Raw genomic sequence first — 12,629 nt, 5'->3', positions numbered from 1 at the left:
ACATATCAAGTAAATCGGAAAAAAATATCCCTGAAAACTCCTTCACGCAGGCGAAACCGCGAGCAAAACCAGTTCAACAATCAGTTTGGTACCAGGGAATCTCAAATATAGAAAAACATACCTCTCTAATTCCACAGTCATAGTAATGAAATATAAAAAAACCTATTATTAAACCAATATTGTGTAGATAATCAACAAAAATGTCTTATTTCAGACAGATTTAGTCTTATAGCAAGCCGCCATCATTAGCCTGTGCAATCCAATGTTCAACGATACGAAAGTTACATTCGCATTTTATATTCAGACTTGGTATTAGGACGAGTGTTTCAGCACATTTGTTACGTATCTGTTTCCGTGTGGCGTGCTGTTCAATCGCACATGCCGGCGAGCGCGCACCGGGGACGAAATCCACCTCCGTTGCACCACTTCACACATAAATATCCATACTATAGTTCAAAAGTGTGAAGTATGAAATATTGAGAAACTAAGTATCTTTACTATAGTTCAATGTTTTGACATACTTGTAGTCGTAAATCGTTAAGCGTTAGAATGTCTTAGAGGTGTTATTTTCTTATCATATTTCTAAAAAATATTTTTCTAAGGACATATTTTAAAAGCAAATGTAACGAACAAGGAATACGCGTCGGCAAATTGTCGTGCATTCAAAAGATGGCGTGGAAGCCTCACGCGCCGTTTTCGTTCGCTTGAAGCGCACCTACCCTAATACACTCTATGTAACTGTACACAACGTTGTCACGACACAGAAAACTGTGTAGTTTCACCTCAATAAAATACGCCAAAAAGCCATCTCCTTTAAAAGCGCAGTCGAGAAAAATCTACGAGGAATTTGAGTTTAATTCGCCGCCATGTCTGTGCACTGAAAGATGGGAAGTGTGAGGATATTGAATTAGTGGTGGATTTTGCATTTTTTTACGGACGAGAGACAAAGAGGCGTGCCGGCGCCCGGCGGACGCTGAATCAATTACGTTACGTTGACGGGGCGCCGAGCTGTAATTCGATCCGTCGGTAAATGTTGATTCGACCGCGGGGCATGGCGGCGCAGGTCCATCGCGGTGGACGCGTCCACCCGCCGGTGACCTGCCGCGTCATGCCCTCGCCACCTCACTGATCCACTTTTAACATTAGCACGCCGATAATTTAATGCCGGTGAGCTCCCAGCAAAATGTCACCGCCATGTAGCACGGTCTCATACCGCTACGCACAGATTACGCGTGGATTTTAACCCGTTTATCCAATATTCGTGAATTTTGTTCTAACGTAGGAAAAACTTACTGGCTACCTACGAAATTATTTAGTCCGTGTATAATCAAATATTATCTTTACACCCCATTGAAAAAGAAAAAAGTGGCTTCAGATTGTATAAAACAAGGCTTATAAATTGTAAATTTATTTTTATAATCTATCTATAGCAAAATTGAACCAGATTTTAGATGAATGGTAAGCGGATTATCGAAATTAACCTCTTCAACGTTTCTAATGATCGGCTCCCCTACTCGACAGCGAGGTGTCTCTTTGACATGGACTTGTGTTTACTTTATAAAATATAATTTAACCGGTAGTGATTAACTAGATTCGTCACTTGTAGCTTTTCTTTAAGAATTTTCTGTGTTATTAGTTGCTTATTATATTTCATTATATAGGTATGACAATACAACAACAGCATTAACTGGTTTCACAAATTTGAAACACATCGATTATAACAATATGAACTTAGCCGTAAATCAACATCACGCCATTGTCGAAATTTAATCCAATCCCTCAATATAAGATGTGGCCGTAGGATTTCAGCTGCGGCTCTGTGCCGGCCGTGGGTTAATCCCATGCAGGCGGGCGACACAATAGGCTTTATTAACATGCATGCACCGGGTTCGATACAAATTGCCGATGAGTCGTCGCATTTGCTGTGGCGAGACGCTACGGCCGATCTGCCGTAAGCCGGACCGGTTTTTGCTCTTGTCTTTGTGGACCGTGTGTACTGGCTTTATATTTAATATATTTTTAAATAATTTGTTAAATTTTTTAATTTTGTGGCGTCTTGTATATGGAAACTCGTTACACTTCTGAAGCGAAATTACTTTTCACTGTCGAGTAACTTACATACTAAGTATTTAATTGTGATCCATAGTTTACTTTGTTTTTTTTCTCTAGCTAAAACATTGTGCGGTCTTTATTTAATACCGCACGTAATTTTAGTAATGAAAAAAAGCTTTGTCAATGACCCACTTTACTTTGAATGTTCACAGGCGTCCATTATAATATTAAAGAACTGAAAGTGCTCCACTGTTTGCCATTTTAAATTGATTAAAAATACATTAAACACGAATCGTAGTTATTATGAGCATTTCACAATTAATTGTGACGTAATGGAAGGTAACAAAAAATAAAGTGCTCAAGATGAAGCGAACAGGGGCTAGTAACAACCATTAATTATACCGTACAGGTCACGCTAAAGTTTCATTTTATGGATCCAAGTCATTGACTGAGTCCCTTAGGATCTGGATCATTAAGTGGGTAAATGGTTAATGAAAATAGAATGAGCACTAAACATCGAAGCGGAATTTCGCCAGTCACCTAGGCGTCGTTAAATGCTGTTATCGTCGCGATTAAGTAACAAAACAAGTCGGCTGGAGGGCCCGGCGGGGGGCACGCGGGGGCCGCGGGCCACGTCGCGAATAATAATCTCAGTTTACGACAGCAGCCGAGTGAATCAATAAAAACACTAATAATGCACAGCCGTAATCCGGCTCGTGCACCGTCGCGATTACCGGCACTAACGAGATCGTAAAGACGGATCTGCGATGCACGGCTTAGCCGAAACGTTAGCGCCGCGTCGAGCCGCGCCGAGCCGCGCCGCGGGGCGGAAGGGTGCGCTGTGTGACTGATGTCCGCGAAAGGGTTGTGTCCGATTGATTTGTAGATGCTTCCAGATGGTTGTTTTCTTACGATGACGTATCAAAGTAATATTATCGTGATTCCACCGTCTCTATGTCGTCAAAATAAGTCTAATTTATTTTAATAAAGTTCTGTGCAAACTTCATTTTCTAATCCAGCAATAGATTTTTTTAAACTGTATTTTACTATTCAATTTTCGTTTTATTACTAACAGAATTTTAAAATCGAATTTCCATATCAAAAATTGTTCCATGTTTTTCGCGTTAAAACGAATTTCTTTAATGGATTCAGCAAAATTGCTCTGAAACATCATAAAGTCATTTCAAAAGAGTAAAACACAAAGCTTTTATTGCCCACACAAAGACGCAATCAGAGTATAGACTTACAAATTTTTCTTAGTAACCCTAAAACGGCTCGCAGGATCCATTATTCTCAATTTGCGCCGAGTTGAAGGAAGCGCGCCAGGACAGCGAGCGCTGCGGGTGTCCCCCTTGATTAAACCCAGGGAAGTAAGAAGTAACAATTTGTGTGCATTCGTTTCCACGTTTTATATGTATCTAGAATCTCACGGGATGCACTCGAGTTCACTTCTGGCTGAATGATGGTATGTGGATTTTAGCTGAATTTCTAAGATTGTTGTTTATTTTACTGTCGGTGTATTGCGGTACGTTTTAAAATTCCTCGGGTCAGACCTTGGTGCAACAACGACATGTCATCTCTTACTGTCGTAAATGACATACTTCTAGATGTGCTATGTTTAAGTCGTTATGCTCGTGTGTACGGGTTAATTTTATCTGACGGTTTCTATTTCTCTCTTTATATTCTCATAGTTTCTGTATGAATATATATATACCATTCTGTTTTGTCTACATGGAAAATAATACTCATTAAGGCAGCAATACGCATTTAAATAAAATACGAAATTCCAATACAGTTGTCAATGATACGAGCCTGTGTATTTACAAGTAAGGATGGCACTTGTCTCATGCATATATTTGTACGAGTGTATCGCGTTGCACGAGTATCGGGAAGACCACCTGCAGTTCGATGAGCTGCTATTGACACGCTTGCCTACGTATCAATGCCCGTCGAAAACTGTTGCGTCACAACCTTTGTTTATTTTAAATTTATTAAAACAGTATTTTGTATTTTCAGGCATTGACAATTAAGTTAAAGTTTTACCGTACGTGATTTTTGCAGGTTTAAATTTAGCAGCGAATTTTACAAGTCAATACTGTGACATATAACCGTCGAAAATGAACGTGTGAAAGAAGTGTCGATTTATAATTTTTCTCAGTGTTTTCGTTTTTCGTGCGTACTAAAGAAAATGTTTGCAATGTCCACAAAGTCATTACGTATTCTCGTACCGTTTTCGTAGTGAAGTCGGGGCCTTGAATACCCATAATGTTTTGATAATAATTTTACACTGATTCTCAAGTCGATGACAGTGGCGCGTGCCTTTCGCCCATCTTCGGCGATCTTCGCGCTGTGCCGGAATTAAAATTAATAGAGGACGGGCGGAGGCACGTCGCGGTCCGTCCTGCTTCGTCCGACCCGGTCGGACCCGGCGCGAGTAATTTGTTTACTCGTCTCGCTCTGGATTACGCGGCATGCTCCCCTGAATAGGTAACTGCCGGTGACTTTTTATAAGTATCAGTCAACATCTAGTTCGCCGTTAATTATTTTTACTTGTTTGTTTGAGGGCCTTTTTTGTGTCGTGTTTTCTTTATGTGTATTTAGTTATGGTCAATATTAACAAAAAATAATTAGTGTTCATATCGGTCGTTATTATAGCGTTGCATCTTAAGATATCTTTGTTACAATCCATGTATCACGTCTTAGTGTTTAACTGACTTTCACATCATTCTTAATATTTACACATTTCTCTTAGTCAAACTTTTTCGTTAAATACTGATTCTAAGTAAAATATTTTCTTGACAAGTTAATTTCTAATACTTTCCGTCCATCTCTTAATTGAGTTTACATTGCTGTCACATAGCACATTGTCCATCGAAATTAAAATATCAACCCTATTTATCATTATCCACAACACATAAAGCAAAGTTAACCATGTTTGACAAACAAATTGTTTAATTATTTCAACATGCAAGTGTCAAACTACAAGCGTAGCCGGAACGCGGGCGTGCATAATTCAAAGCAACCGTTAATTGAGCGAACACGGTTATGAATGATACGGTTAAACGTCGCCATGGCCGGGCCGAGGAGGGCGGACGTCGCACAGGAGCCGACCGGACTTCCGATAGTCCCCTACGTGTTTATTGTATCAGTGTCGGGCCTCATCAAAATGCAAATAAGGCACGCCGTGCCCGCGACGCCGGACGGCCGCGGCGGACAGTTGCCGTTGTATTGAGTTATAACTCGCCACGTCCCTGAGCCTTCTACGTACTAATACCGGCGCCTGTCGTGTCCCTAATGTGGTTATATCCTTTATACTATAGAGATGTGTGCAGTATGCATGGATTTTTACTTCGTATTTGCTTGCGGAGGAGTATGTTCAGTAGTGGACGACGATGAGCTGGAAGATTTGTTTAGAGAAATATTTAAGTTGTGGAAACAAAGAAATAGTTTCTGAAAATAGTAGTTATTTTTATTCTATAGATTTCTATCTTAAGCAACGATGTTAGTAAAAAGTTTCAACGTGAATTATTGATAAGGAAACTTATATGTTGCTCCATGAGGTGTATTTTCCGTCTTTTGTAAGATATTCGAACTAACCTCATGGTAACATTGCGTGTTGCGATATAATCATCTGTAAAATAATTGTATTTTTATGAATAAAACTATACATAAACGTAGAAATTTAACATCTTAAAAAGATCAATTAAACCAAACTTGTTTCATATTCCTTCCATAAACTGAATTCAACATTTAGTACATATATTTAGTTAATTGGTTTTACATCGCCGCAAGTTGATAAGCTTACAAACGCGACCGCATTCAAAGCACTGCCACGTTTGACGTGAACCCCACAAAGACAGTATGAATGCGCCGCAGTTGGGCCGATGCATGCTGTATAATAAGCCGGCGGTGGTTCGTATTTCGGTCGTTAGGGTGTAATTGTCGACAGCTAATTAGTGCGCCACCAGAGGAACGTTCTCCGGTTCACACACGACCCGCGATATTTAACGCGTCTCGTCGGGATAACCTCGGCGGTCACCTCTGGCGCAGTGCTTTGCTACAGTGCTGTTATGCTTGATTGGTGCGGATTTTGTAGACGCGCTCTTGGGGTGTATTTGGTTTTATGGTTGGAATAGGTTGATTGTAAGTTTACGTTCAAAATGTTAAATAATTAACTTTTTAAATCATTAAACTGTTTTATTAAGGAATAGATTTTCTGTTCTTCTGAAGCATAATTAGATGGTTAAACATATTGTTCTATGTCTTTATGGGTGGTGATTTAAATGTACGGTATGATTCGTTATCAAATATTTTTTTATGTAATTGTTACAGAACAAATGTAATAGTAAGTTTGAAATTAAAATTACCCCAAAACTGTAATAAGCTGCCTTGTTTTATAATCTTCCTAAAATATTACTGGTCGTATCTATAAATCTGCACTATCACTGGCGACCACTTTATAAACAAACACACATTATGGTATTATCCCCGAGGTAGGCAGAGGTCAACCAGAGCTCCCGCATTTCGCCATGTGTGTTCCGTCCCATAATGTAATATGTAATGTGTGTATTGGACACAAATTCCTCGACTCAGGGCTGACTCGGAACCGAAAAGCTAATTTCACTTTTCCCGGCTCCTGATTGAAACCCAGATCCTCACAGCGGTGTCAAGACCACCCCATGAACGTTACTATATTATTACGTTCAAAATAGAATTCAAGTAAATATTTAGCAGAAGTTGCTTTGAGATATGCTTATTGCAGCAACATAAACGAAACTCATCCGTGTAACTAAAGCAGAATATTACTTTGTGCCGCGCGTGTAGCGTATGCGGCCCGCACTTTATTTAATGTAACCACTGCTGCTGACAAAATTGATGTAAACAAGATTAAAACATGCGACATTATGTAAAATATGTTTTGATAATGTTATATGAACATTTAATTAAATTTTCGGGTTTCTAGCTATTCATCAGCGGACAATATCAAAATTTGAGTTAATTTTTTATTTATGTAGGTATTTTTAAAAAATAATTTAGCAGATGATAGTAAAACCATTTATGTATTGTTGTGTAACAAAAGCGCTATAAAGTTATTTCGTTTATTCTATTCTAAATCCCATTAAAACATTTTGTTTTGCCTGTCATATTCTTGTGGAGGACTTAGTTTCTAACGGTACCTAGAAATGCGAGAATTGAAAATTGATTATTCACATTAATCGGAAGTGTAATTCATCGATCGTTTCTTTCTGGGCTAGATTACAGTTTCATAGGTATGAAAAGTTTTCTAGTATTAATTAAAAACAACTTTTTGTTGCAGGAATGGAGGCTATCATGTCTGAATTCTTCAACGACACCACAACAGCCTTCTACATCATCCTGATTGTGTGGATTGCTGACCAGTACGATGCCATATGCTGTCACACTGCTATCGCGAAACGGCATTGGTTGAGGTAAGTGCTATAAAAGATTATTTAATTACTGAAATTATTTTTTTTGGCGTTTATAAGGTTTAGCTATAGTGACCATTCCTTGTAAGATATTAAAAAAAAATACAGATGTTCCGAAGCTATGCAATCGTGAATTAATGTGGTCTTCGAGTTGTAATTAAAATGTTTACTAATCGTGACTACAAATATTGTGCTGATGTCGCAAATGTTAGACAAGTTCTCCTTTATAATGCATTTTTTTTTCCGAATTTTTATCCCACAATAAACAGTCGGTTTTTTTTAATGAAATACCGTTAATTTAAATAGCAATATCCAATTATTGCGTTGCCGGTCGCGCGCCTAGCTTATTGAAAACAAACGAATATTGTTTGCGATGAAACTAATTTGGTTATTGGACGCGGACGGCACAGTGGTTGACCATTGCATTCGCGTATGATTCTCATATTGTATGTTTGCCAATTGTGGTTTGAACACTTCACATATTTTAACTGTGACTGGTGTTCATTGCGTTCTATTGTTATATGGCGTGTATTTGCTTCTTTGTGAAAATTATTTACTTGTTACAATTTTGTTTCACATGCATCAAGAGGTACTTCTTCCTTCAGTTTCTGATCATGATTATCGATTGTAGTAAACCAGAAAAGTCTATAGAACACCAAATATCAGTAAACTATTGGTACTATTGTTTACCTAACAGCTAAAATGTTTTATACAATTATCGATAGAGCACTCACTATCAGCCTTAGTGTTAACACCAATTACCGACTGCATAGCATCCAGGGGCTTACCGTGCACTCATCCCTTCGTTGATAATAGTACATGTCCGTGTCCCCGCTGAGGTGACAATTAAATTAATCCAATGTTATCGCGGCTCAATGAGTGCTGACAGCTGGTGCACGGACGTTGTGGCTCTCGTGTGTTGACACGAGTGTTGTCGAAGCTGAGTATTCGCCTGTTACAAGTTACCGCTATGCTAATTGTTAGGTTTCGTTGTGTGAATTGTAATATTTTTTTTAAATAGATAAGAGTAGAAAAATCCCAATGTGTAATTACAGCAAAAAATTATATGAATATTAAATATGTCGAGCCTTACCATAGAGATTAGTTAATGAGTGATGACACTATGAGTATTTTCTCTGTAATTGTAAAATTGTGGGGTATGAAGTAGAGTGCAATGCAGTTTATTAACGTTAATTGATGTCTCACGACGTCACAAATTACCTTTATGCTTCTGATCAGTTAGTATCTTATCTTTACCAACATCACCATATCTGCCCCGTATTTTCAAAGAATGATGTAACACCATAAGCGGTTTGTTCGTGTCTTATTGACACATACATTGTTTTTACGTCGCCGTAGTCTCTCGTGCAACTCCTTAATCAAAAGGCGACCGAGCACGAAGCAATTTGGCTGGTCGTCCAGCCGGGCAATAAGGACTGAGCGCTATTAAAACAAGCGCAAATAAAGCAAATTGAAAACGGCATCGCTTCACCCCTCTGTGCTCGGGGAGGGCTAGTTCTTAACCCCCCCTTACCCCAAGCCCCCGAGACACCCCGCCTATCCTGGCCCCCTGTAAAAACAACAGCGTCGCCGAGGACCTCAACCCGTCTTGTATCTTTAAGGTATCGGTTCACGAATCATCAAATAAAAGACCTTCGGTTTGTGTCGACACGTATTATTTATATTCTGTGACGAATTCTGGCAGGAAATTATGACGTTTTTTTTATATTACTCATATGTCTTCAGGAGGATAAATGTGGTTCATCTGCAGAATCTGTTTTTTCTCTTAACGGTTACTAATTGAATAAACACGCTAGTGTTTCAGCATACGCGGTCTACATTGTTATATGTTACAAAACATATTCTGGCCAACGTGTTGAGATGCCTCAGCAAAAACATATGTATTATATACCTAGTAGGTATGTTAATGTTGGATGCTATATTTACATTAAATTACAAAACCGCCACAGTAAACTTTCATGGACAATTGACATTCTGAATAAAAACCTCACGGTTCTCCCTCTGACCGGTTTTGCAACTGGTATGGGTTGATGAAGCATTATTATCAGATAAAAACCGATTTTAAAATGGTTAAAACATCTCCATTTATACCTTTGTTGGTGTGTAACAACTCTAAGCTGTTCACATATTAACTACAAAGGTTGTCCATTCTTCAAATAAATGTTTCAAAACTTTAACAACTCGCTTGTGATATAATGAAAATTGCTGTTCCCTTTTCTAGCTTTTTATGTGCTTTCACGTTCAGACTATTTCATTTTCGCATAATAGCGAATTAAAAAAAAAAAAAAAAAACAAACTTTTCCTAGACACACGCTCGCCGAGTTCTTTGTCAATTCAATTTTTCCTTTGCTCGCGAATATGTAAAGAGACGCTCTGTGAGTCTTATGCGCGTCACAGAATTAAATTCTGCAATATTAAAAGCATCCAATATTCCGCCATGTTGATGATATCACTTTGATGTATAATAATTGCCAATAGTCCATACTTGGTTATAAGTTTTCATCTGCTTTGTTATTTTGTTAATCATATTTTTCAATACGAATGTGAGTGTAGAGTGTACCACATATCTTAGCTATTTATGTAGATTACATTAATAGTGTGTTGCGTCTGAGGGGGCTAGCTGAGGGTTTGGTCAAAAAATATTTTAAGTTTATGACGGGAAATAAGCAGGCACCAATCTAACACGTAAAGAACGACATAGTTGTGAATAAACGACAAATTAAATAAGTATACAAAAACACAATAAAATGCAATTAACACATCTTTCTGTGAAGTGTTATAAATATTTTGCCTTTATATCCAAATGAATGATGATCTTAGATTACTTTGTGTGTTGTCCCCTAAAAACCGAAGATATCTGTAATTTCAGGAAGTTTTAATAAGAATTGTTTTAGAGGGTGCACATGATAATAAATCTTTAAGTTAGTTTTACATACTTGAAGGCAAAGAAACCAGTGGTGGGATATTTGATGGTCAGTAAGATGAACATACGCATTACCAGACAAAGTTTTATTGAGGACGTTGAATACCTTCGAAGAACAGTATGTGAATTGGGCAGAGCCGGATTTGTAGGCGTTATGAGGGTTTTATTGACTGTAAATTCTAAGACAACATTACCAAGCCAGTCGCTCCGGCCAATCCGTACGGCAGAATCATATGTGGTCACAATTTCCGCAACTAAACTGTTAATTACAACCACAACCAGTGGTTATAGTTACATCATCACCCGCAAACGCCGCAACATAATGACGTGTCGGTGTATAAATCAGTTTTGCTCTTTGCTAATGTGTTAATAAGTTTGGGGTCGATGTTTGCCGAGGGTTGACCATCGGAGCGGCGTGGTGTGGTGGCGGGTCGGATGTGCGGTCGTGAGGAATCGGCGGCCGCGTGACGAGAGCCTCCCCGCATAAATCTCCGCGACCGCCAATTAAGGACCGCCCCGACAGTTTGTCTACGACGCCGCCCTGATTGCTTTCACTCTGTGGCCCCGCTCACGATCGGCGCCGCGTGCGTGGAGATTTACAGTCGAAAATCGACCATCGGAATATGTCTTATGCTTTTTTAATAATCTCTCGCGTTGTGACTAAATCTTAAGGACGCTAAGAATACATCCCAATTATATTTTAAGACGTCATAAAATTCCACATGTAAATACATATCACTCGGTCGAATATAACTTATGAAGTAGCTAGGAATGTTAGAAAAATTTCAGTATGCTATTTGAAAAACATGAAATCTGTGTAAAATGAATTTACTGGCGAATGCAAGTGATTTCATGAAAGTGTTCATCGAACGCGAAGATTCACGTAAGAGTTATTCGAAACGTTTCCGCTCCCAATAAAATCCTCATATCCAGATTTTTCGCGTGCAATGACATGTAAAACTCATGAATAGAATCTCACAGCTTGGATGATATCATATTCAACTAGATACCTAAGAATATGATGGTAGTGTATTTATGTAGGTATATTTCTCTCTTTTACAATAACGTTAACATCAGTTTTCAGATAAAAATAGTTGCATACATTAATAATTATTACAACACTAACAACTTTATTGCCTGTACCACTACTATACGTTTTATGCGATAGAAAAAAGATAATCGCTATGGCCTAGTCCGTGGGAAAGTTAAGACGGTGTGAATTTACCGGTCATAAGATTGGTTCCTACCTGATGCTAATGAGTGAATGAATACGCATTTTATTGAGTCATGAATGAATATTGCTCGGAAAATCGCCCCACTTGAAACTATCATAACACCAATCTGCGATAGTGACTGAATGTCTTCTATTATTTGATGAACGAAAATGTCTATCCCTCTTTTAGGCTCTTGAAGTGATAGAAATACAGTGTATATGACCTCTACCTTTAAAATAAAGCCTCTAACTTACCGGCATAACTGCGACGTGATAATATCAACACATGGGCTTAAATAAAGATAATAATATGTGTTGCGATTTTATTTATAAACCGCGCGCGAGAGCTGACGCGAGCCGAGTCGTTAGGGGCCGCTCGCGTCTCGTGTGTCATTTTAAGGATGTGCCAAATTGAAGGCTCCGCCGGGCGTCATCGCGAGGGGAGTCTGATTTATGCCCTGGGCCCCTGGCGCGCCGCCCCGGCTTCGATTAGAGGTTTGTTCACTCGGTCGAGGTCAGTTTTCTTATAAGCAATATCGTCTTTATAAGGGGAAGTGCCCGTTAATATTGGGTTATGCGAGAGTTCATTTGGTGTGCACTGTTTTTATAGATGCGCCTTGGATGATGATGGGGTGAGTGGAATTAGTGGTTGAAGTGAATTTTATTATTACTAAATGTATGCAGTTTGCAGTAGTATATCATTTAGGCTTTTGTGAGCGGCTTTAGGTATACATGTTCATTAAGTCCAATCTTGCAATCACCTACATATGGATTTGATTTATTTAATAATAATATTTTTTACTTGTTATCATTAAATCAAATATAATCAATCTCCTTATTATAAAAATTTGCAAATGTTTATGCCCTTGAATTATTGTAATTAAAATTTTGAAGTGGTAGGTTATGGGGCAGTTAGACACTTTTCTTTACTTAATATATATTAAGTAAAGAAAAGTGTCTTAATAAGAAAAGT

The 12,629-nt window shown here is 38.4% G+C and overlaps 1 protein-coding gene across 2 annotated transcripts in view; it reads left to right on the top strand.

The window, feature by feature from the left end:
• LOC115443237 (membralin) overlaps positions 1 to 12,629 on the top strand; it is a 96,629-nt gene that overhangs the window by 43,280 nt on the left and 40,720 nt on the right. For both annotated transcript variants that reach the window (XM_037439255.1, XM_037439254.1), the window contains one exon: positions 7,370 to 7,502. In XM_037439255.1, coding sequence (XP_037295152.1) covers positions 7,370 to 7,502 — 133 coding nt within the window. The remainder of the gene's footprint in view (positions 1 to 7,369; positions 7,503 to 12,629) is intronic.

Source organism: Manduca sexta, chromosome 16 (genome assembly GCF_014839805.1).
Source record: "Manduca sexta isolate Smith_Timp_Sample1 chromosome 16, JHU_Msex_v1.0, whole genome shotgun sequence".
Taxonomy (NCBI): Eukaryota; Metazoa; Arthropoda; class Insecta; order Lepidoptera; family Sphingidae; genus Manduca; species Manduca sexta.
The sequence above is the reverse complement of the archived record's forward strand: the minus strand, read 5'-3'. Positions and strand labels throughout refer to the sequence as shown.